Source organism: Lutjanus erythropterus, chromosome 21 (genome assembly GCF_056507025.1).
Source record: "Lutjanus erythropterus isolate fLutEry1 chromosome 21, fLutEry1.hap2, whole genome shotgun sequence".
In the NCBI taxonomy this organism is placed as follows: Eukaryota; Metazoa; Chordata; class Actinopteri; order Lutjaniformes; family Lutjanidae; genus Lutjanus; species Lutjanus erythropterus.
The window spans coordinates 23,140,109-23,163,685 of record NC_139337.1 but is presented as its reverse complement, the minus strand read 5'-3'; the positions used below and the strand labels follow the sequence as shown (position 1 = coordinate 23,163,685).

Genomic DNA, 23,577 nt, shown 5'->3' with positions numbered 1-23,577 from the left:
TGTCTTCTCGTCTCGCCCTCATTCTCCGTCTGTTTGACTAAACCGAAGCCCGCGTCCAAGACAAATCTTAAATATGCCTTTAGTCATGCTAACATGAGGATGTTTGGAAACTTTGCACCACAAGTTGTGGTGACCTCGGGGTTTGCACGCTGCCAGGGGTCAGCCAACAATAAAACGGAAGCAACAAGTAAAATAATCAAAGTCTATTTCCTGAGAACATCCATAGTGCTGCTGAAGTTTCAGTCAGGCGACTTGAGGATACAGAAATACAAAATTATAATGTCAAAGGTATCATGTTAGACTTTGAATAAGAGGCCTATGGGATTTTTATCATCTGGGAGAAAATGTTTACACATAAACAATGAAAAAGAACATTTATATATGTAAAGAGAAATCATTATTGAGGCTGACCCATACTTGGAAAACCAATTGGAAGAAAAGTTGTCATTAGAGTCCAGTATCATGGCAGTTTGTTAAAAAGTCATGAAATGCAAACTATATGTTTGTACACATGGATGCGAAGTGTCAGTTTTTGTGACAACGTTCAAAATAATAAGACCCAATCGTAGTATAAAGATCGAGAAAATCAGTACATTAGATTATCATATCATTTTGTCAAGTCTGAGCTGAATCTTGTCTTTCAAAAAAAAAGTTGGGATTTGTGGTGATTTGTTTAAAGCATATATGATCACCTGAATGCTACAGAAACAATAGCCAAACCCTTGAAATGAGATCAAGGTTATATTAAACCGGAATTATCCTTTAACTCCAGTGTACACTTAACACTGAGCCGCCTCCTTGTGCCCAGGGTGACTTTCACTCATTTGTAACTGTCTACCCACTTCTTTATAACAACACCACAGGGAGACGAAACGCTATTAATAGAATGTCTTGATTGACTGATGAATCACCATTAGTAAGCGGGGGAAAGGGAAAACCCAGGTTTCCTCAGCGAGATGAACAGGGAGGTCAGCCACACGGGAGAGCAGCTCTTTCATCTCTTCACTTTTACTGGCCCGACCCTAATCCTCCCCGCTGGCGACCGGCACATTGTCCTGACGGAGGCTAATCGAGACTCGTGTTTATCATTTTTATGACTTTATCCATGAAGACAGAGGTACGGTGGGCTTCCTGTTCTCCAGGTTCCTTGACAGACCAGTCGCATTATTAGGGTCAACCTCAGCTCCCATCTCGCCACGGCATTGTTCTTACTGGTGCTATGACCATTCCCAAACTGATAAGACTTGTCTATTTTGGGTCTGTCTTTTCTTTTTGTCCTTGATACATGAGTTTGAGCCAGAAATAGCATTTTTAGTTCTTTTAAAAAGGGAACAAAACATGCACACGGATGCCTCCAAACATTAGAAAACACCTGAAAATGAACAGCAGATTTTTTGATAAACTGCAAACCCAGATTTCAAAAAAGGTGGGATGCTGCGTAAAATGTAAATAAAAACAGAATGCAATGAGTTGCATACTTTAGAGTGTATTTATTATTTTAACCTTATTTTATTGTAAATGTACATTCTGTCTCTGTATGAGAAAAGTTGGGACAAGGGCACCAAAAGTTTCATAATGCTGAAAAAACACCTGCTTGGAGCATTCCACAGGTAAACAGGTTAACTGGTAACAGCTGATAGCATCATGTTTGGGTATGAAAGTCATTCACATGGATGGGGCGAGGTTCAACGTTTTGTGGAAAATTGCGTGACCAAATAGTCCATCAGTTTAAGAATATTTCTCAACCCAAAATTGCAAGGAATTTAGGGATTTCACCATCTACAATCCACAAACCTGGAGAAATCTCTGAACGTAAGGGGCAAGGACAAAAACCAACAACGAATGCCAGTGACCTTTGACCCCTCAGGTGGCACTGCAATAGAAAACTGCATTGAAAACCCACATAACAGTATGTATAGAGAGTATTACATGGGCTTGGGAATGCCATTGTCGCTGCATCTACAAATTTAAGTTAAGACTCTACCATGCAAAGTGAAAGCCATATATCAATATTATCCAGAAACGCTGCAGACTTCTCTGGGTCCTGAGCTCATCTGAGATGGACTGACGCAAAGCGCTAACTTCATAAGCCATTATCTGTGATGTATTTAGTGCCCATGGCATCATGGGTAACTGTCAGATCTGTGAAGGTCCCATTAATCCTGAAAGGTACATACAGGTTTTGGAGCAACACATGGTTCCATCCAGGCGACGTCTTTTTCAGAGACATCCCTGCTTGGGACGATGGCAAGACACATTCTGCAGTGTGACTTCGTGGAAAAAGAGTTCAGGTGCTAGACTGACCTGCCTGCAGTCCAGACCTGTCTCCAATCTGGTGCATTATGTGGAGCAAAACAAAACAACAGAAAACCCGGACTGTTGAGCACCTGAAGTCAAATATCCAATAAAGAATGTGGAAGTATTTCACTTTAGAAACTTCAGCAATTTGTGTTGTAAACATGCTCCTGTCCCAACTTTTTGGAACATGTTGTAGGCATCAAATTAAAAAAGAGTGTATATTTACAAAAAAAAAAACAATAAAGATACAATAAGTTTACATTTTTCACAATGTCCCAACTTTTTTGGAATTGTTTTTTTTTTTTTATCATCAAAGGGATGAAAGTGTACTCCTAAACAATAACTGGCTCATTTGTGTGGCCAAACAGATACACAGCAAACTCATTCTTCTCATTTTCTGCTCACACAATTCCTGCACTTTACCGTAGTCTTTGTATGGCAAAATAAGTACTTGCTTCATAAGTATTGGTGAGAAAATAAATGATAGATGAAGTCCAAGCGGCATTATTGTTTTCCTGACAGCCACCAGGCACATAAATACTGCTCTCCACAACTTGACCTGCCTTTGACCCCCCCGCCCAAAGAAGTCCCTCAATTCATCTCATCTGTTGTGCAGCGACATGATGATGCAGGTTGAAAAGGCTGCAAGTAAATGGATATCAGAACAATATTTAGACTTTAAAATCTGCGTAGTGATGAGTTAATTACTGATCAAACTCACCAGACTAAGTTTTTGGAGCTGGGGGAAGAGACAGTGAGGCCTTTGTATATGACAATCAGGGTGTGAATTGATTCCTCAGATGCTCAAACACTCTGAATCCTTTCATGTGTGGCCTTTGCCTTGTCGAGGCGCTAAAGTGTCACCGTGGAACAAAACGCAGATACCCCCGAGGGTGCTAACAGGACGCCATGTCGGCCCAGAGAGGGTGACCAATGTCGATCAATAATGGCGTGTGTGATCAGTGGCATCGCACCTAGCAAGAATCTGGATCAATAGAGGTGAGCGAGGGAGCTGCAGAGGCAGAAGATAAGAGAAAAGATCACAAAACGTATCCTGAACACTGTAAAAAAAATCATACAGGAATATAGTGAAATCAACTTCACTTTTAAACAACCATAACTGATAAATGTCTATCTGACATGGCAGGAATCATGTTCGTGAACAAAGTAATATTAACATTTTATTCACATTATGTTTAGTCACGCTCTCATGTAGCCGACATTATCCTGTGCTTCCCTAGAAGTTATTGCAACTAGCAACTAGCTAGCAGCGGCTAGCAAATGACATTGCGTCTGCGTTTGAACATTGTTGGTAACCTGACCTGCAATCTGGGAAGTCGTCCTTAGAAACTGCTTGGAAAAGGGCAGGCACTTTCACAAAATCCTATCTGAACCATCTGTCTATCAGATCTAGCATGCGCTAACTTCAACCGATCAGATCAAACTCTTCTGGAAGCCGTTTAGGAGAAGGGCGAAAACATCTTTTCCATTGAGAAAAGCCTTCAGTGTCGTTCTTTGCTGTTATTTCAGCAAAGAAATACTCTCCAGTTCTAATATAACTAATGCTTTCGCAGTATCTAGGCTAACCTATTCAGGAGCCGCCATCGACGAGTCATTTCCATGGACGCTTCTCGCCTAAAATAATAATTTGGGATACTGCAAGTCCACAGTTCAACAAAATATGTAACATATGTCTGCCATTTTTAGACATTTTAATGCAGAAACGTATCATATAGCTATAAGTTAAAACAAATACTTCTTTTTTTTTTTTACAGTGAGCTGTGGTGGAAACAAAATCATAAGACTTGGGGTTAATATGGGACTTTTTAGAGTTTTTTTTTTCCTCATAGTTAAATAATGCACCATCATTTCTGGAGATTACAGAACAAATACTCCAAAACTCATGGCTGGAACTTCCTCATAGACGCAACAACTTCTCCTTTAAAGGGCTGCAGTTAAAAAGCTCCTTAAAACTGTTTTCCCATATCACCTCTGATCTCTACACCACCTATTAATGATGTGACACGTGTGTAGACTCGTGCTATCATTGCTAAGTTCACTACACACAAACGCGTCTTTATTCAACTGTGGGACACTTACATTAGAGACCACAGTCCTCTGCAGACCCTGTTGTCCTTTATTGTGCTAAAGTGAGAGAAATGGCCGAGGAATGCACCGCATGTTGTTTTTCACACAGCTGTGGTTTTATGGAGGAAATGCACTGTGTGTGTGAGTGCTTCCTCCCTACGTTGTTCCCTTTACACTAATGCTGTATTGAAACATGCCGCGCTGATAGGAAGAACCGACCCACCTTTAATCAGATTCACACATAATTTCTTGTCATATTGTTTCTTCAGGATGACAGAACAAACCTCCCCCAATGTTCTCGCTCAAGGCTCCTGTCAAATTAATGTCCCATCAAATTAGCTAAATCACAAGATGGATTGGTGTCAAGTTAACAATGATGTGTGGGTGCAAAAAGAAAAAATCAACCCCAGGTGTGAAAACTTTGCTTTCACCTTTTCTTAAATTTCGTTTTTGAGAGAAAAGTGAAGGTTGATATTAGCATCTTCCAGAAATACATCATTAAATGAGACCTTATGGCTGTTTTGACTCAAATGAGTCATGTCACGGTGAAATGTATGCCACAAGAGTATTTTATCAATTCATTATCTCACATATCTGGCCTATCTTACTCTTCAAGGAGTTCCTGTGTTTGACTAAACCTCTCAGTGCCTGAGTTCACCTGATGGAGATTATCTCCTCAGTTCATTTACACACAATGGTCTGGATCATCAATATCTACTCTCTCCCATACCTGAGGCTGCAGTGAACCAAAGCCCACCCTGCAGCCTCACTTTAATGCATTTCAGTAAATATAGTACTAAGTATATTATTGACTTGACTGCTGAAAGTTAGATGATACCACTCTCATATCTGCATGATAAATATGAAGCTACTGCCACCAGCTTGTTAGCTTTGATTAGCCTCAACTAGAATCAGAGGGAAACAGCTAGCATGGCTCTGCTCAAAGGTAGCCAACACCCACCAATATCTCTAAGGGTCACTAATTAATGCATTATATACACATATGACAAGTTTTGGTTTTACAATTTGTTATGTACTAGACCACAAACAAAACCACAACTGCAAACTAAACAGAGAGTGAAGATTGGACTTAACATCTCTCAGCACAACAACAAACAAATGCTAATGTTGCTCTGTGTCTGTTAGAAGTGCTAAGATTCTGCAACACTGTTTGTGAAAAAAACAAAAAAAACAAAAAAACAGTATTTTGTGAACTTAAAAAACTAAATCCAGCCCTCAATCTGCATGAGGGTGAGTAGATAATGACTGAATTTTCATTTTTTGGTGAACTATCCCTTTAAAGCTTCTTGGTTGTGTTTTTCCATTCCAATATTTTAGGAGTAGATGTCAGCTGATCAGCATCCCTCCTGGGATTATTCCTATATGATAACATGGGAAAAGCTCATATCAGGAAGCTCGGGGAAAGTCCCTCCTGATATCATCACTAACTGCATCCAGACAAAAGCCTGCTACCTATGCTGACATGCTGCAGTGTGTGAAACAATGGAGACCCAAGAGAACGCTCTCAGCTCGCAGCTGAAAAATGGCATCCAGATATTCTGATCAGTGCCCGTGGTGCAGACTTTGAACTTTGCAGTAATTGTTGCATTCTGTGCAGCGGCAGGTTCAGCTCCTTTTTGGCTTGATACCATCCAAAACATGTGTTATCGCTGCAGGCTGTGGAGCATGGGGCCTTATCAGATGACCTTGTGGCCTTACAATAACACAGGCTCTATCATGCCTTCGCAGACCCATATCTGGCAGCAGTGTCATAGAACAACAATAAATAAGACCTACAAGCCATGCACATAATGTTACTCAAGATGCTCCTACATACTGGGGCGGGCATTCTTTAAATCTGAGGTGACATGTTGAGAAAATGCACCAAGCCGAGGAAGAGTCAATGGATAAAAGACTTAGTATGATCATTTGTATTTACTGTAATGGTGGTAAAAACAGAAATCAGAATTTCTTATTCAGAGAGACTACCGTTTTCAAGCCAACCAAACTCCATTGGCAAAATTAGCAATTTTACCACGTTGCTGCTCCACCACTGCAACATTAGCGGTCAGCCTGTGTAGCTAACATTAGCCGTTGGTCTGTGTAGCTAACGTCAGTGGTCTGTCTGTGTAGCTGTTGTTAGAGGTCGGTCTGTGTAGGTAACGTTAGCAGTTGCCTTTCCTGTAAATGTTTATTGAAATTGGATGAGAAATTAAATTGAGCTCTGGATGATGTCAGTATTTTCACAGTTAAAGGCAGAACTGTCACTATACCATGATGATGTTCCTCTTTTCTGATTTAAAGACAAAATAAAGTTGAATTTGCACACCAGAGTGGTGCTGTGAAACTCATGAAGTGTTGCCATGTGCGTGCACTGCACATGGTAGTATATCGTCCTTTATTATAAAATGTATTTTAAAATTTTAATACAGTTAATTCATCACAGTTTTTGTTAAATGTATCTGTAATCTAATTATGTCTTGTTTTTCTGTAACTGCGATGTTTTTCTTTCATGTCATTACTCCCCAAGCCTGCTAAATATAGTATACAAGTAAACTGATTTTGATTTTTTTAAAGATGTTCATGCAACTAACTCACAGGTTACATAAGCTTGAGCATGATTCTGCACATTTTTACCACAAACCAGACCTCACAGCGATCTCCTGCCGCTGTATTATACGGCTCAGATTTACAGAGTAAATCAAAGCAGACGATTTCCTCTGCTCGGAGGAAAACCCCTTGGAGGAGAATGAGTTGATAATGTCCCAATGTGCCCACGGCTTCCTCTCAGATAAATAAATACATAAATAAAAACACGCCTGGCCACTTCAGGGTTTATTGTTCCTCTGTAGGCTGTGAAGTAGATGGCTATATTGTTTATAATAAATAAGTCCATTAACAGATTTGGCCCAGATGGGTGACACAGCCGCTCCGTGACATCCCCTCTCCCCCCTGCAGGCACCTACATAGACCCCAGCGGGGCCAGAATACTTCCATTTAAGGCAGTGATGGCCAAGGAAAAGAGAGACTATAGGGGTTAGTGTTGGTCTGACTGGGCTGAGGCCGTGTCACGTTTTCTGGAGTGATAAGAGCCGGAGCAGGAAGCTGTGAGAGGGCAGGAAGGAAGAGAGCTTAGGTCTGGAAGGAGAGAGAGGAGACGGAGGGATGAGGGCAAAGAGAGATGTAGGAGAGAGCAGACTGGAGCAGCAAAAAATAAGAAATTCACAAAGTAATCAGAGCAAATGCATCAAAATCCTACACGCTGCATGCAGCTGTGTGTGGTGTTTGAGGTAGGCGCTCTCTGCAGCGTGTTTTATGCATGTAGGTGGGAGGGAGGGCCGAGCTCTGCTGGGAAACGCAGAGGGAACCTGGGGTCCAGGGGGAAGTGAGTGGATGACTAAATTTGGTCTGAAAGGCCACAGTAACATACACCTGCTTCCCGCAATCAAACAGGCCACACAATGATGTCGATATCAAGCATCAGGCTTTTGTCTGTTGACACCAGACCCAGCAGTACATAGCTAGAAAAAAAAAAACATAGATCTGCTGCTTTTCATAAAATCTGCAGCAAAGAGTTATGGTTTAAAAGCAAATGAAGCTCCAAGAGTTTCTGACATTGAATTGTGCATGTGTGTGCTTGCACAAAACTGCACTTATACATTTTTCTTTTTATGTTGAAATCAAGGGGAGCATTGTGAATAATCGTTGAAGGCAAGAATCACAAAAAAAAACAAAAAAAAAACAAAAAAAAACAGCACTTATAATTGAGCAACGTTTCGATTTTGACAAAGTTTTGGAGATATCGGAGATATTGGAGATGTCTGCCCTCTCTCCAATATAATGGAACTACATGACGCTCAGCTTGTGGTCTCAAACCACCAAAAAATACATTTGAAAAAACGCAATGTGTCTGTCCAGAAGTCATGACCTGGTTACTCAAGATAATCCACAGACAGTGAGACGGTGAGAAGTTTCATGTAGGAACTACTTTCTTAAAGAGTGTAGTTCCTACATTAAATTTCTTTAAAAACTTTGAAAACTTTCTTGAATTATATAGTTCCTACATGAAACTGTTCACAACAAGCTCTGTGGATTGCTTTGAGTAACCAGTTCATGATTTCTGGAAGGAGACAAAGTGAATTTTTAACAGATAACACCAAAACTCTGCAGCTCACACCAAAACTATCTAGATGGATAAACAGCACTACAGGCCAGATGAGAAATATGTGTTTTTGATTTTGGTGTGAACTATGCCTTTAACACACTATTACTTGTGTCTTAAATCTGCCGCCACTACAGATGTTGATCTGCTGCACATGTATAGAACACGTTCTCCAAGCGTACTTCAAAAGTAGTATAAAAAGAGCTAATGGAGCATAATCCAGCGCTAAGGAAGTCACTGCGCCTGGACAAGAAATAGTCCAGCACATGGCCCCCTGTAAAAACACAACTTGTCAATTTTACAGTCTGTGTAGCTAATGTTAACACTTGGTCTGTATAGTTAGCATTAGCGGTTGATCTATGTAGACCTGTAATGTTAACAGTTGGTCTGTAAATGTTTCTTTAAATTAGATGTTTAGTTTTTGGACGATGATATTTGAAGGCACTGTTCTTGTTTTTGTTTGGATTAAATACATGCGATTTAACGTGTTAATTCATGAGCTTTAAAGGTATTGGTGGGTGGATTTTGTTACTTTTTGGACAGCATGCCTGCTTTGCTAACTGTTCTCTGTCTTTATGCTAAGCTAAGCTAACCAGCTGCTTGCTATAGCTTCATATTTAATACACAGATATGACAGTAATATCTTCTCGTCTAAGACATCTATCAGTGGTGACAAATGACAAATGTACAAATACTGAAAAATGTATATAAATACAACTACAGTGTGCAGATGCAAGCACCCAAAAAAGAAAAAAGGTTTATAAACACCCCATCTATCTATTTGTTCAGTCAGACTGTCACTGTCAAGTGTCACCATAAAGAAAAGTGAAAGAAAAAGTGTTTTCTTGGCCTTAACTTAAACTACAAGCATCAACCGTCTGGATTAAACACAGTTTTGACTGAGCTCCAAGTTGACTTTGACCACTGGAGAACTCCCAGGTGAGAATATCAGCAGCTCAGTTCCACCACACACTCATCTTTTCCCCTTTTTAATCAATCTGTTCATCTAAAAAGGATTTCTCTATTTTGAGATTTTAATCCAGTGTCTGAGTTAATCTCTGAAACTCAGGGATTGGAGGAGGGGACGGACGGGGCATCAAAGCCACTCAACTTCAGCCCTGCTCTCACAATTACACCCACAAGGCATCAAGGCGACCAATAAATCACGCTCTCATAATGCCTCTCGGAAAAATTAATTTTCTGCGGCTCGCCGGGGCTCGGTCATGTAGGTCAGATAGTCGGCGCCGGTTTGGTCGATTTCCAGGCATTTTTCAGTCAGATTAAAACATGCAGGGAAACAAGTGTAAATGATGGTCAAGCTTCTGTCAGGTTGTGTTTAAAAACACCAGATCAGCTGCACACAAACTGTGACGTTTGACCTTAAGGCTGAAAGTGTGGAGGCTACATGTGCAGTTTTCTTCATTCTGCATGTGGAGATTTCAGGGAAATGTAACCTGCCTGATGTTACAAAATAAATCTAAGTTCATATTTCTAAAGAAGTTCTGCTTTGCTGTGTTTTACAGATGGATTGTGAGCTCAGTGCAACAGAGGGAGCCCTCCACTGGAACTCAAAGGGCATTACACACAAACCTGACAGGGTTTTTACTCACTGGATGAATCTGCACACATGTAGCTCTGCCTCAGTCATTTTGATAATAAACTCCAAAGAGTTCCCTTGCAGAAAGGTCAGGATCGTGTCTGTAATGACAATGTTTTAAGAACAGAAACCTTTTCTTTTTGGTTTGTCATGGTTTGCCTTATAAATCTTACTAATATTTGGCATTTTGGAGGGCAGGATGCCAGTGAAGTGTAACTTCTCAACATGTATCAAAATGCTAATATTTGATTTTTAAAAAGTCAAGTCCAGTCCCAAGTCATGAATCTCAAATCAAAGTCAAGCTGAATTTTTTATTGATGTTAGTCAAACAAATTTCTAGTCCTCAAATTTGCGACTGGAGTTTGAGCTCTTCTGTATGTCCATGAAATCAAAAGTATTTTAATTTAACAAAGTAATCCTTTCACTTTTCTGTCATTTCAGGCAGACTTATGATATTTCTGCCCTTTCCCATGTTTTCTGGTTGCCTTTTTTCCTGAATATTGTAAATAAAATGCAATCACTTTTCCAGCTGACAGCATGGAGCATTTTTTTTTTGCATGTTTCAGACTTGTAAGATCTCTTTTTTTTTAAGGCCAAAATAATGAAAGCTAAAAACTCAATGATTAATTTAAGCAGCGTTTTCACCCAAAGTACCTTTTAAAGAACTTTTAGTCTCAGGATCTACTTTTCAAGGTACTTAAAGGTCCCTTCAGCCTGTACTTGTCTGTCTGTACCTTCTGTGTCTTCAATGATAATTGATAATGATTGAATTATGATCTAACGAGGGGAGAAAAATCATGCCGTCTTAACAGATTTCATTGGTCGTACTTGAAACCGTGTTTCTACATCCCTTTATAGTCAGATCAGAGCCAGAGAGTCTGGCCTCTACTTGCCCTCTGAGGTCTTTATTAGAGGTCTATTACTGTAAAGTTGCTATCAGCTATTAGGGGGGTCTCCCTGGCTGCCACTAAGCAGTAAATAAATATGAGCCTATTGTATTCTTGTAGCCTCACTGTCCTTGCTCTTCCATGCTGAGTAAACGCTCACATACAATGGGAGGCCGGATTGCCTTGTCATTCCTGATCCCACTAGATTGCTCTTCTAGGTCCTCTGCCTGGGAAAGTGGCAGCGGAGGGAAAGGAGGAAGCAATGAAAAAGGCATCTGTGAGAATATTATACTGAGCTGCATCCCAGAATTTAGGCTGACGAACGTGATCAAAAATTGTGAGCTTATTTTTGTGGACAGCGGAGGTGGAAAAATAAAAAAATATAAACGCAAAACACTTTTGTTTTTGCTCTCGTTATTCACGAGTAAAAGTAAAAGATGTGTTGCCAAAATCTCGGAAATGAAATCATCTTATTGTCGTGTTGGACATTTCCTGCAGTCGGCATGACTTTTGCACGGGTCCTCAAACTTGCCACATCTGTGGCATCGTGTTGTGTGATAAAACTGCAAATTTTAGTGTCTTTCGATTGCGACCAGTCTAAGACACACCTGTGCAATAAAAACTAACATGGATTTTAACTTGAGCTCAAAAGTTTAGAGAAAAAAAAACTTTTTATATGCACAGAAAAAGTTTTAAATCTTTTACTCCAACTTGTAAAAATTAAAAGCAAAAGACAAAGTGTGGCATTTATATTTTTGTTGAGTGTACTTTATTTCAATTTTCTTATTTATATACTTTATAAGATACTTTATGTCTACCTGACAGCTGGAGTTACGAGCCCACCGAGTGAGTGTTTGGTTTGTCTGCTCTAGGCTACTGTAGAAACTTGGCGGATTCTGTAGGAGAGGATCCACGCCATCTGTAGTTATAAACACCTCACTCTAAAGTAAAACAAAATAATTATTATTTTCAAGTGATTAACCACTAATGAATATTACATTCTATTTCTGCCAATAGGTTTGGTTGGTTTGCTATTACTAGCTACTAGCTTATGTTAGCTAACTTTAGCTAGATGTTGCTATGTAATGAACATTCCTGACTGAATTCACTGACTTTATGACTCATGTTGACTTGTGGTACTGTTACGTTTTAGGATTTATTATTATCCCATATAATTGGCTCTCTCAAAAGCTTTCAGTAAGATTTTTCAATTTTAATGTATTGATTGTTTATGTGCAGCAGAAAATATGAGGGTGTGTTCTAAGTGGAAAGATAAAAGAAAGAAATTGAAAGTTGTGGAGGTTTGTGGCCACCTCAGGCTGCCTGGTGGAGCTTCCTCTCCAGTTCCTCCACAGGAAGAGTGCTGACAGGGCCGCATGGACTCACAGTGTTCCTTGCATGGAAGCAGAAGCGAGGCCTTGAGTGAGGAGGGGTGCACAGTCAGCGTCGCTCCCATGGGACAGCATTATTCAGGCCTGCCCCTGCCCCTGCCCCCGCGAGCCTGGGCATGAGGCTGCCAATACCAGGCACAGGCGGGCGCTGCCGTCCTGTAATCACCGATGACATACACGAAGTAGTTTTCCAGATCGGTTTTCCTGTCCTTCCAGCTGCGAGTGGGGCAAACAGCACAGGAAGAATAACACAAGTTGCAGGCCAGGCTCAGGGAATGTGGCCTTAACAAACACAGCACAAATAAAAAAGTTAAAAGGCACGCTGCTCTCCTCCTGAGAGCCTCTGAGCGAGGGAAGTGAGGCTACGTCCTGAGAGAAGGTCCAACCTTCCTCAACACCCACACAGACTCAACAATAACCTGCCAATCAAACCAAATACTGTTTACTCTGAGTCACCTGCCAGAGTCATAGGGCCTGAAATCAAGACCACTTTTCTGACATGTTGGCCTTATCTTGCATGTGTTTAGAGCCAGATTTATCTTTATCCTCTGAGTGTTGAATCAGCTTTTTCCTGCTAATCTTAATATTTGCAAAGAGCTTTTAACCACCAGGAACATAGTAAGAAACCCGTGGAGGCTTTGCAATTATTCTCAGGTCTTTATATGGGTTAATTAAGATGGTGTTAATTAATAAAGATGCTCAGTTTTATATTTTTTCTCTTTCTGTATTGTTCTCATGCTTTACTACCTGCAGACACATGCTGCCACCTTTACAGTGGTGGAATGTATCTAAGTATATTTACTCAAGTACTGTACTTACAAATTCACGGTACTTTAACTTCTTCTACAAACACATACAAGTATGTCTGTATACCGTATATACTGTACATACATGTACATGTGTAATTTACTTTTACTTTTAATACTTAAGTGCATTTATTACCAGAAAATTACTTTTGATACGTCATATCAGGCAAGTCTCATTTGCACAGTGGTAGAAAGAGTACTGTAAATCTGTACTTAAGTATAAATGGCCTGATAGTTCATTATTGAAATATTACTCCCTTACCAGTAAAACTACTGGTATTAAAGAATACAGAGTACAAAGTATTCTTTGATGTGTAATACATTATCAATAGCAGGCATTCGGCCAAAAATGGTTTCAGCATTTGACTGAAACTCAACAATCAACAAAATGTCAGTCTTTCTTCAGAATGCTTACTCTAAAAGAGTAATTGAAAGACTTTTAATTATAGTCCTCCATTTTCACTTCTACTAAAGTAATATTTGAGCAGGATTCACTTTTCATCAAGGATTACTTTTTGGTACTTTTAACAACACTCCATCCATGTTTCATTTTGAAAGTTTTAAGATGTTCTTTTCTGTGTTTCGTCATGTTACCCACCTCATGACCCCTCAGATAACCCCCATGACCTCTTGTGGGGGTTCTGACTGTGAAGACATGATCTTAAATTCAGGATTTTTTTCCCCACTGTATTCACCATATCAGAACATTATAACCAAAGTGATTTTACAGCAGCAGCTTAGCACACAATGCGCTGCCCTCAGGTGCTGGCAGCGTGCTGTATGCACACAGTGCGCTACCTGCTGAGGGGCCTGGTGAGCTGTTAGGCTTTTAGCCTGCTAAGTCAATCAGCAGAGGTGTTAAAGACGCCACGTCAACACAAACTAACAGGTGCCCACTGACAAGGCAGAGAGAGGTGGAGGAAGACACGCCAAGAGGATGGATCGACTGCAACTTCAACACACTGGTGCTGTCACTGTATGGAAATGCTATGACATTACAAACAAACACACATGTTCGCATTACACGTAAATCTGAAATATTTGCATACAAGTCATTGCATGCATTATGCATTATTATTCATTTGTATGAATAATAAATAAAACAGATTCCTTCATCTCTTTAGTGACCCACAGCAATCTGCACACGCAAACACATGTGCACATGCATAATTTCACTTAAAGTAATCTTAAAAAAACACACATTAATACAGGTTATAATATGATTCATGATAACTGTCCTAACCCACATTATAAATACCATCAACAGCTATGAAGACTTTCCCCGTTAGGCTACTAAACCCTTCCTGTGAACACTGACTGACTTAGCAACCATGACTCCCCAAGGTTTTCTCCTCCTGAAGCCTTGTGCACGCAGCTGTAAGAAGAGCGGTACCAGTGTCTGGCATTTAAAGAGTCTTGATGGTGGTGACTTTTTCTCTTCCCTTCCTAAAAATAAAAACATGGAACAAAAGTGTAATGAATGGGTTTTTCGTGTGTGTATCTGCTCTAAGCTGCAATCATTAGCATGTTCGGCTAATTAGCTTACTACCTGTAAGCTGCTTCCACAGCCAAGGAGCATATCACTGACTAATTTCATTATTTTGTGGGGTTACAGGTTGCATTTAAACCCTGTTCACAACTAGGACATCCACTGTGTAGGACATCTCCATAGAGTGGAAACCAGTCCTCAGTGCTAGGAGAGTACATGCTAACGTTGACATTAAATTTTGAATAGTGGGGTCAACACTACGCCTGCATACCCACTGGGTTCCTGGGGGTCTTACAGCACGCCTCATGTGAATATGATGATCTGCCATACAGAATTTTTGTCTGTTTATAATGTTCCTACTTTTATATTTTCCTAGTTTATGATGTTCCTATTTTTATTTTTATATTTCCTCTATTGAAATTGTTCATATTTTTATATTTCCTCTTGCTGTATTTTTACATTTTATTTTTTTATATATATTTTTTTGATGCCTCATTATATTTTTTCTGCTGTAACACTGTAAATATGGCACAATTAACGGGATGTCTTATTGCTTATCTTAAAACCCCTCTTGTTTATTGTCTATCAGTTATAGATTTTAGGAAACAGTGAGGACCAGCCTCTCGTCCACTGTAGTTGAGTATCGCATTGGTAAAAGTTTGGGAAAGATCAACAAAATCTGCCAGTGGCAGTTTACGTATCAGCCATTGTTTCAAAAATGAATGTTGAATATTAAATGTTGAGTAGTAAATTTGCCACTAATTTTAATGTAAACTGTGTGTGTTGACAGGAACAGCAACAAGCAGGTTAACTGAAATGTCAAAAATGTAAATGAGTGAGAAGTAAATACTAAAATAGGACAAAGTTTATTACCGGTTACAGGTTGTATGGTAATATCAATAAAACAGAAAATGAAAATACAATCATGACCTGAGGTAGGCCTAGATCTGATCGGAACGTCTCAGCTCTGCAATAATTCTTCAATCAGCATCCAAAACCTAAAAAATTATGCTCATTCACTCACACACACACACACTGCAGATAAACTCTTGGACATACTCGCAGACTGAGTCACAAAGTACCAGAAGACACTGAGGAAGACGGTGTGACGTTATTTCCACACAAATTAGTCTGGTAGGAATGACTCTGAACAACACGCCACATTTCATCCTGATGAAGGAATTTCATGAGCAGATACCTCCACAAACGCCCAGTGGGCTGCACACCTAACGTTTCATCAACAGACTTTAAAAAACAGAAATATAAAAACAGGCCAGACACAAGCAAACTCTTCCGCTGCAGATTGAGGATTGTGTTTGTGTTAATCATCCTCAGTGTTTGTTGACAGGCGTTAGAGTATTGTATCTGCCCAGCAGGTCACAGGGACACACCCAGCTGCTCCATTCTCCTCTGTGTGTGTGTCTGTCGGACTCTGTTGCAGTAATCATCTGTCTCCTGGTCACCGACTGTCTGTCTCTTGGCTGGAAACACGGCTGAGGTCATAATGATCACAAAAACAGTTGCTCTTTGTGACTCTCTGCGCGCCGGGATGAGACCTCGACCCTTCCCATTTGAGGGTTTGAATATAAATTAAAGCAAATTAAATAAAAGGGTCAATTCACCTAAATTAATCTCAAGTTATGCAGATGGTTTTTGTTTTTTTGTGGACAGATTTTAAGATATCTATCTCTGGATATTTCCATTTAAATAATTTAAAGTGAATTAATTTAATTTACAATTTAGGAGAAAATATTATACTCTTTACTTTACCACATTTACTTTACAGCTATGGCAAATTAAAATGTCATAAAAAACATGTAATTATCTTGCAAATTATGTTGCATTATCACACATAAAAAGTTGTAAATTAGTTCCACCTACTACAAACTACAACTACAAACATGAATAAATAAATAATAATAAAATAATACATTTATATATTTCAACATGAATTAATGTATTTATTAATTTCTACATTTGTTAAAACACTACTTGTTATATACATGTCCATCTCTTGGATTTCTAATGCCAGCTGAATACAGAGATTAATTAAATTTATTTAATGATACTCACAACATTATATGTCCAGGTTACTTTGCATTATCCACTGATCTCAAGTGAGCAGTTTTTACAGGGACTTTTTTTTGTGGGAAAGTAGTTCCAGTGAGAAATAAATGCATGTGGATGTTTTGAGAGAGCTGAGATGTATTTTAATTTTAATACCGCAAACAACATTTTAATCTGGGGATGAAAGCAGAAATTTCAGACAGATATTTCAAAATGTGGGCAAATAAAACCAAATTGTGGCTGGATTCCGCTAGAAGTAAGAGGAAATGAATGTTTTAATGTTTCGATCCATTAAAGGTGAGCTGGAGCTACAGTCTGCACACATCTGGATCCAGTGAAAGTAACCCAGCTGCTGCAGATGCAAACCTGTGAGACATACAGGTGAAAAGCAGCTGAGTCAGTGCAGGACCGGCCTGATGAGGTTATAGTAATCTGATAGTGCTTGATTAGTGCTTGATTAGATGTTGAGCTGACTGACATTATGCTTCGTTGTTTCTGTGGGATGAGAAACTGTCGAGTGTCTCACTTCAGGGCTCTTCCTGTCTGAGTTTCCTCCTCAGCTCCAGACAGAGCAGACGTCCCTGCAGGATAATACTCGGATGAGCATTATCTGCACACAGCAGTGCCGAATTTACCCAAACTGCTGTCAGGACAGGAAACTATTGATGACCTTCATAAGAAAAAACCTAATTATGGCTCACAAAATCTAAAAAATGTTGCAGGTACGTGAGCTCAAATCTATTTTTAGGTTTAATATAAACTCCAGTTATTTGGCCTGTCAATATTAGACATACAGAGTTGGCATATTTACATATTTAATCTCTAACGAGGAAAGTATTTTATGTTGGAGGAGTGTTTCCTCTGAATTACGGCATGTTTGACATGTTGAGATTCCTCACATTCTTCACCAGTGATAAGCCTTAACATGCCTCTGTGAGCTGTCCAGCACATTTCTGAGCCATTCTTGGACCATTCTCACAGAAATAACTCTGGATGAAGATGATATAAATTCACACAAGAAGCCAGTTTAAGCTCTGAACAGTCGATATTTTCCTTAAACTCATTGCCCTTAAAATAACTGGGGAAAGACATGAGAGCTACGCCGGCGTGTTGCTGCCGTGGCAGAAACACAAAAACACATCAGTATCATGTTATAATATGAAAAGTGTTTTTCACATTATAACAAGGTATTCTCATCTTATTACAGCATACAAACTTATCATGGTAACAATATATATTTGTCTTGTTATGATAACATGAAACGTCACATTTTATAACATAATAACTTATTGTTATAAAATAAAATGTTTCATGATATAATGTTATAACTTGTATTATTGTAATGTAATGCCTTAAATCTTTGAAACGTCACATTATAGTTTTATGTTACAATGTTATAACATGACACATTGTTATGTTAAATCTTATTCCGGGAAGCATTTTATATCACAATGTATAGTGTGAAATGTCATTAGGTTATAATGTTATGCAGTGAAATGTTATAATGATAAATTATCATGTTTTACTGTGAAACTTTTAAACACAATAATTATGAAACGTATCATGTTTTAACCATAAGTTTTCACATTACATGTGAAAAGTTTTATGTTATAACAATAAGTTATCAAGTTAATATAAATCGTATATTGTCATAAGAATAACGTGATAAATTTGTATATTATAATAAAGTGAAAAAATAAAAAATAAATCTTGTTCTAACAATAATCTTTTCATGTTATGACATGATACTGACATGTTTTCTTTTTCTGGTGTTGCAGCAATAAACTGCTGCAATATTGCCTCTAGTAATAGTAAAAAAAAAAAAAAAAAGAAAGAAAAATCTTGCATTTCAAAGGTTTTAAAATCATCTAATTAAATGACAACACAGCACATTTTTTTCATCCCAGTTTCACCTCTTCCACTTTCACACTCAGTTGTTTTTATATTATCTAATAAACCAGAAGTCTGTTAAAACAGAGCCATATAAATATTTGACAAATCACGAGTTTGGTTAATGTAACAAAGATATCTGATTTGTCCAGCTGCCATTTCCATCGCTGTTTATTGTTGATGATATTTTCACCTGAAACTCTGATATCATCCCGTTGTTTTTCCTTCAGGAAGTTCCTGCAACTGCTCATTAATTGTTGCTGAGGGGCCGAAGTTTGACAAAAACAACAAGTTGAACTAACAGCTTTGAGTTCCAGCGACTCAAAGAGGAACAACAAGGACAGATTGTCCATAAACCACCAATATTTCCAGATTGTCGTGTGCATTTCATCACAGCACAGCAGAACATTTCTGCATTTCTCATTGCAGTGTGTTTTGTAATATTGTCATGGGAATTGAACTGACGTCAGATATCTTCCGCTTATTCAGGTGGCGCTGGATTGCAGCAGGTCTTCACTTTCCTAATCAGCTCGTCTCTCAGACGCTGTGCTCATCCATTTCCTTCCAACACCTCGAGATCTAATTTCCATCATTGACTCATAATATTTCTCTTGGTTGACTCATTTCAAATCACTGCTGCTGCCTGTCTTCACATTTTAAGTTCTGATATCTTAATCTTGTTATTTTAAAAATGAGTGTGTGACATCCAGAAAGTCCCCAAGATGCACTGCAGTTTTCAGGTGACTTCCCTCCAAGAGATTAACAGAAAGTTTATGTGTCCAAAAGAAATAAGAAATACTAAATAGATAAAAAATTTATTTATTTTTGCTGTAAAAGAGCAGAAAAGGTTTTTGTTCTTGCAGCACCTGACATGTCGGTGGAGTTTTATATGGATCCAGCACAGAGTTCAACCTCGAGTCTCTGACACAGAAAATATAGGACGAGGAAGTAAACATTTTCCTAAATGAGTAAACATTTGGCAGCCAAAGTCGAATGAGTTTGGAGATATGTCGATTTTGGGGAATATTTTTAGAGCCTTTGTGAAATGTTTTAAAATGAAACAGGAAGTTGGGAAGTTTATGCCCCTGGCGCCCACCCGACTTCCCTCTCTGAGCCAAGAAAGACATGAAGATGGAGATAAAACAAGCGTGTCGACAGTTTGGCTTCTGCCGAGGGGCGGTCAGCTCAGCTCCAACTCTGTTTAATGTGACAGATATTTGAAATCAGTGGCAATCAACTTAAAGGGGAAAATTTTATACATCAAGATCAGTTTACTTATCATAGAGAGTCACACTGGGAAAATGACTGTGTCATGTTCAGTGTGGCTGTGAAACTTTGTCTTTTTTATTCTTTACTGAGGTAAACAAACACGTCCTAATTCTGGGGGACTTTTTCTTCATCTGAATCAAGAGTCTAAGGACAGAAGACGATGCTGTACAGACTGTGAAGCCCCTTGAAGCAAATTTGTTAATCTTGACAACTGACATAACTTGACTTCATCCCTTTGACCGTACAATAACCATGAAAGCAGGTCACATTCTTAACAGAAGAAAAAATCATGTAAAGATTTTGGTCATTTCCCTTTTTTAACATTTATAATCAGTGTATAGAGTCTGTGTTGCTCTTACTATTGTGATTTCATGTTTGTTTATGCTGCACTTCCTGCAAAATTAATTAATTAGTCCATTAATCTTGCCATTTTTTAGTTTTCCAGATATTAATGAAGGAGGACATGAACATTGAAATTTTAATTAATTATTTATTGACACATTATAAGCACATTTGGAGACAGTACAGCAGTCATTTAAGAACACAACGTTTTAAAAACAAAATTCACAATATACACTTCCAGCAGTCATTAATGACACACTGAAATTATTTAAATAAATATAGCTGTGTCTGTGGTTTTATGACAGCGAGCGTCCCTCTCTGTGGCTGCTCTGCTGGTGGTAGCTGCTGGGATCCACTGACTCCGGCCTGTGAGGGCTGGGACCCAGGTACTGTTCGAACTCGCTGCGGTCCAGGTCGTACAGCATGTCCAACTGAATCTGCTCAAGGTAAAACTCCAGGGAGGGACCTGCAGGACACAGCAGGCCCCCGTAACCCCCTCTGGACTCCCCCTGATCCACGCCTGCAGAGCTGGAGTAACCGTGCTGCACGTGGCCGTGCTGACCGCCAAAATACCCCTGAGGCTCTGCAGTGTACACAGACGGGTGTGGGTGTGGGTACACCTCAGGATTATGTGGGAAAGCGTCCGCTGCTGCTTGTGTGTCTGGATAAACCGGAGTGTTTGAGTAGCTGCTGTGCAGAGGGGCGTAGTGAGCCGGGGAGTTTGGGTACGTGGGGGTGTTTTGGTAGGATGTATGCTGGTTCTGGAGCAGGTAGGTGAGGTTGTAGGGCATCGTGAAGCCTGAGCTGCTGCAGAGCGATGGGATGGAGGGGGAGGCGTCTGCTCCTGGAGGCTTGGAGCTCTTCTTCAGCTGCTTCCTCCTGCGGGGCTTGTACTTGTAGTTTGGGTAGTCGATGGTGTGCTGGACCCTCAGACGCTCGGCCTCCTGCATGTACGGACGCTTTTCAGCCAGAGACATGGCCTTCCAGGTTCTTCCTGCAGGGACACAGTGAGGTTAATGATCAATACACTTTATTTATTTAATAAATTTGACCAATAATGGCTAATCAAAAATTAACTGACCCTTGCTAAGTCTCGCCCCTTTCTGCCCTATGCTGCAACAACAGTTGAGCAAGTTTGGTACCTCAGTCAAGTTTCTCCTTCCTGTAAAAGTGACATACAGTCACATCTTAAGTTAGCTAATGTTAGTAAAACGATAGCTATCGAGTTAGCTAACAACTGATAAAGATTAGCTAGATAGTTAGCTAGTATTAGCTAATGTAAGCAAAATGCTAGCTATCAAGGTAGCTAATGATTGGTGCAGATTGGCAATGCTATCTAAATAGCGAGCAAATGATTAATATGGATTAGCCACATAGTTACCTGGTGTAATTATAGAACAGATGTTTATATATTTAGATATGAAATTTGCTAAAGGTAGCAAAACACTAGCTAACCAGTTAGCTAATGATTGATGTAGATTAGCTTGTTAGTTAGCTAGCATTCTGTCACATTAGCGAACTTAATATATAAATGTATGCCACTTTTGCAAGTACCTCTTAACCATCTTCAAAGTTTGTTTTTCTGTAGCATATCTAAGTACAGGAAACAGGAAGGAGAAAGCTGAGGTACCAAGCTTGCTCAACTGTCATTGGAGCAGAGAGCAAAAATGGGCGTGGCTTAGGGCTTAGGGGCAATTCTGAAGCCAAATCAGCTATTTTGGGGCTAATGATTTAAATTTTTAATGCTACTAGGCTCTTATTAGACCCTTTTGAACAACTTATCTTCCCCAAACTTGCACAAAAATGCAAAAGGCCATATTATACACGAATGAAAACATACTTATTAATATTACATTTAATTGATGCCAGTTACATTTAATTGATATGGAGTCCTTATTAAACTCTACTGAACAGAGAGTATAGTTGTTTTCACCATATGAGACATGAGAAATATTATATTTTTCATAGAAGGATTCGCTTTAAGATCACTTCAACTTTATGAACAACTGGTTTCAGGCTGATAATTTAGTTCTTACCGAGTATTTTGCTCAGATCCGTGTTCTCCAGGTCTGGGTTGAGATGTGCCAGCCTCCTGCGCTCCTCTTTGGTCCAGATGATGAAGGCGTTCAGGGGCCTCCGGACTCTCTGCTGTGTTGTGGAGGACTTGGCCTCGGGGCTGGTGCAGCTGGAGTCCGAGTTGACGGACAGCGGGCTGGAGGGCCCCTCGGTCATCTGCTCCCCGTCCCCGGAGCCCGAGTCTTCGCTCTCGAACATGTTCGCGCTGCAGAGCTGGAAAGCTGCGGAGTCGTGGCCGAAACGCATGGTGGTTAAAGGCTACAGACGGTGATGATGATGATGATGGTTAAGGCTGAGCTGCAGGCCGCTGTCATCCTCCCGGTGACAGGGATGGATATATGTAGGAGCTCCACCAATAGGAGGCCGGGAGGAGTGGATTAAAGGTGTGAATTCCAGGTGTTTTCTCGGGTCGGTGATAGGCCCATCTGACGCCCCAATCAACGACCTCACGAAACTTCAAGATGGGAAGAGTCATGAGTCTGTCATTATCTACAATTAACATGTTATATCAGAAACACAGTCACGTTTATTGCATTTTATTTGTGCCATATTTTACTCCTATTTTTTTTTAATAAGTTTACAAAGTTTCCTCCTTTTCTTCTTCTTCTTCTTCTTCTTCTTCTTCTTCTTCTTCTTCTTATTATTATTATTATTATTATTATTAATATTATTATTACTGTTGCTAAGTACATAGGAATTTGCCTTGGTGATTTGGTGCATTACAATTAACATAATAAGTAGAAAAATATCGAGAAAGATAAAGCAAGTACTGCAAGTGAAGAAACATACGAAGAAAACACAAAGTTGACAATAAAATATAGAAAATATTATGAAAATAGCCTATATACAATGTGTTATTTTAAATTAGGGAGCTTATATAATGTGAAGGCCATCATTTTTTCTCCAGATAAAGCTAAATAAACCACCAATATGGTGAGATCATTGTAGCATAAAACATAAAAAAAACTGATGATTGAGTCTTATCAGTGGCTCCTGTATAAGCTGGGATTTTCATTTACACATATACTTATACAAGCTGCAAATTCAGATCATATTTCTCCCTCCCTTCATTGATCCAGATCAATATGTTTGAGTTTTGACAATGTTTCGTTTTGCTGAACCATTTTTGATGTCTGTGCATGAATATTGACAGTCCCTGGAGAAAAATATCTGGGTTCAGTCTCGTTTCTCTATTAGTGCCTTAAACATGCCTTT

The 23,577-nt window shown here is 39.4% G+C and overlaps 1 protein-coding gene across 1 annotated transcript; it reads right to left on the bottom strand.

Moving 5' to 3' along the window:
* Positions 1–20,418: 20,418 nt before the first annotated feature.
* Positions 20,419–22,690, bottom strand: sox32 (SRY-box transcription factor 32). Its single transcript, XM_084747094.1, has 2 exons — positions 22,323–22,690; positions 20,419–21,280 (listed from the first exon to the last, which is right to left on the bottom strand). Exons 1-2 carry the CDS (start codon positions 22,606–22,608, stop codon positions 20,583–20,585), a joined length of 984 nt encoding a protein of 327 aa, XP_084603220.1. The 5' UTR covers positions 22,609–22,690; the 3' UTR covers positions 20,419–20,582.
* Positions 22,691–23,577: the final 887 nt, after the last annotated feature.

Excerpts from the sequence above, each read along its gene's own strand:
- sox32 (XM_084747094.1), bottom strand. The coding sequence starts at position 22,608 with ATGCGTTTCGGCCACGACTCCGCAGCTTTCCAGCTCTGCAGCGCGAAC. Across the intron at positions 21,281-22,322 it reads GGATCTGAGCAAAATACTCG|GAAGAACCTGGAAGGCCATG; the intron begins GTAAGAACTAAA and ends GTGTCCCTGCAG.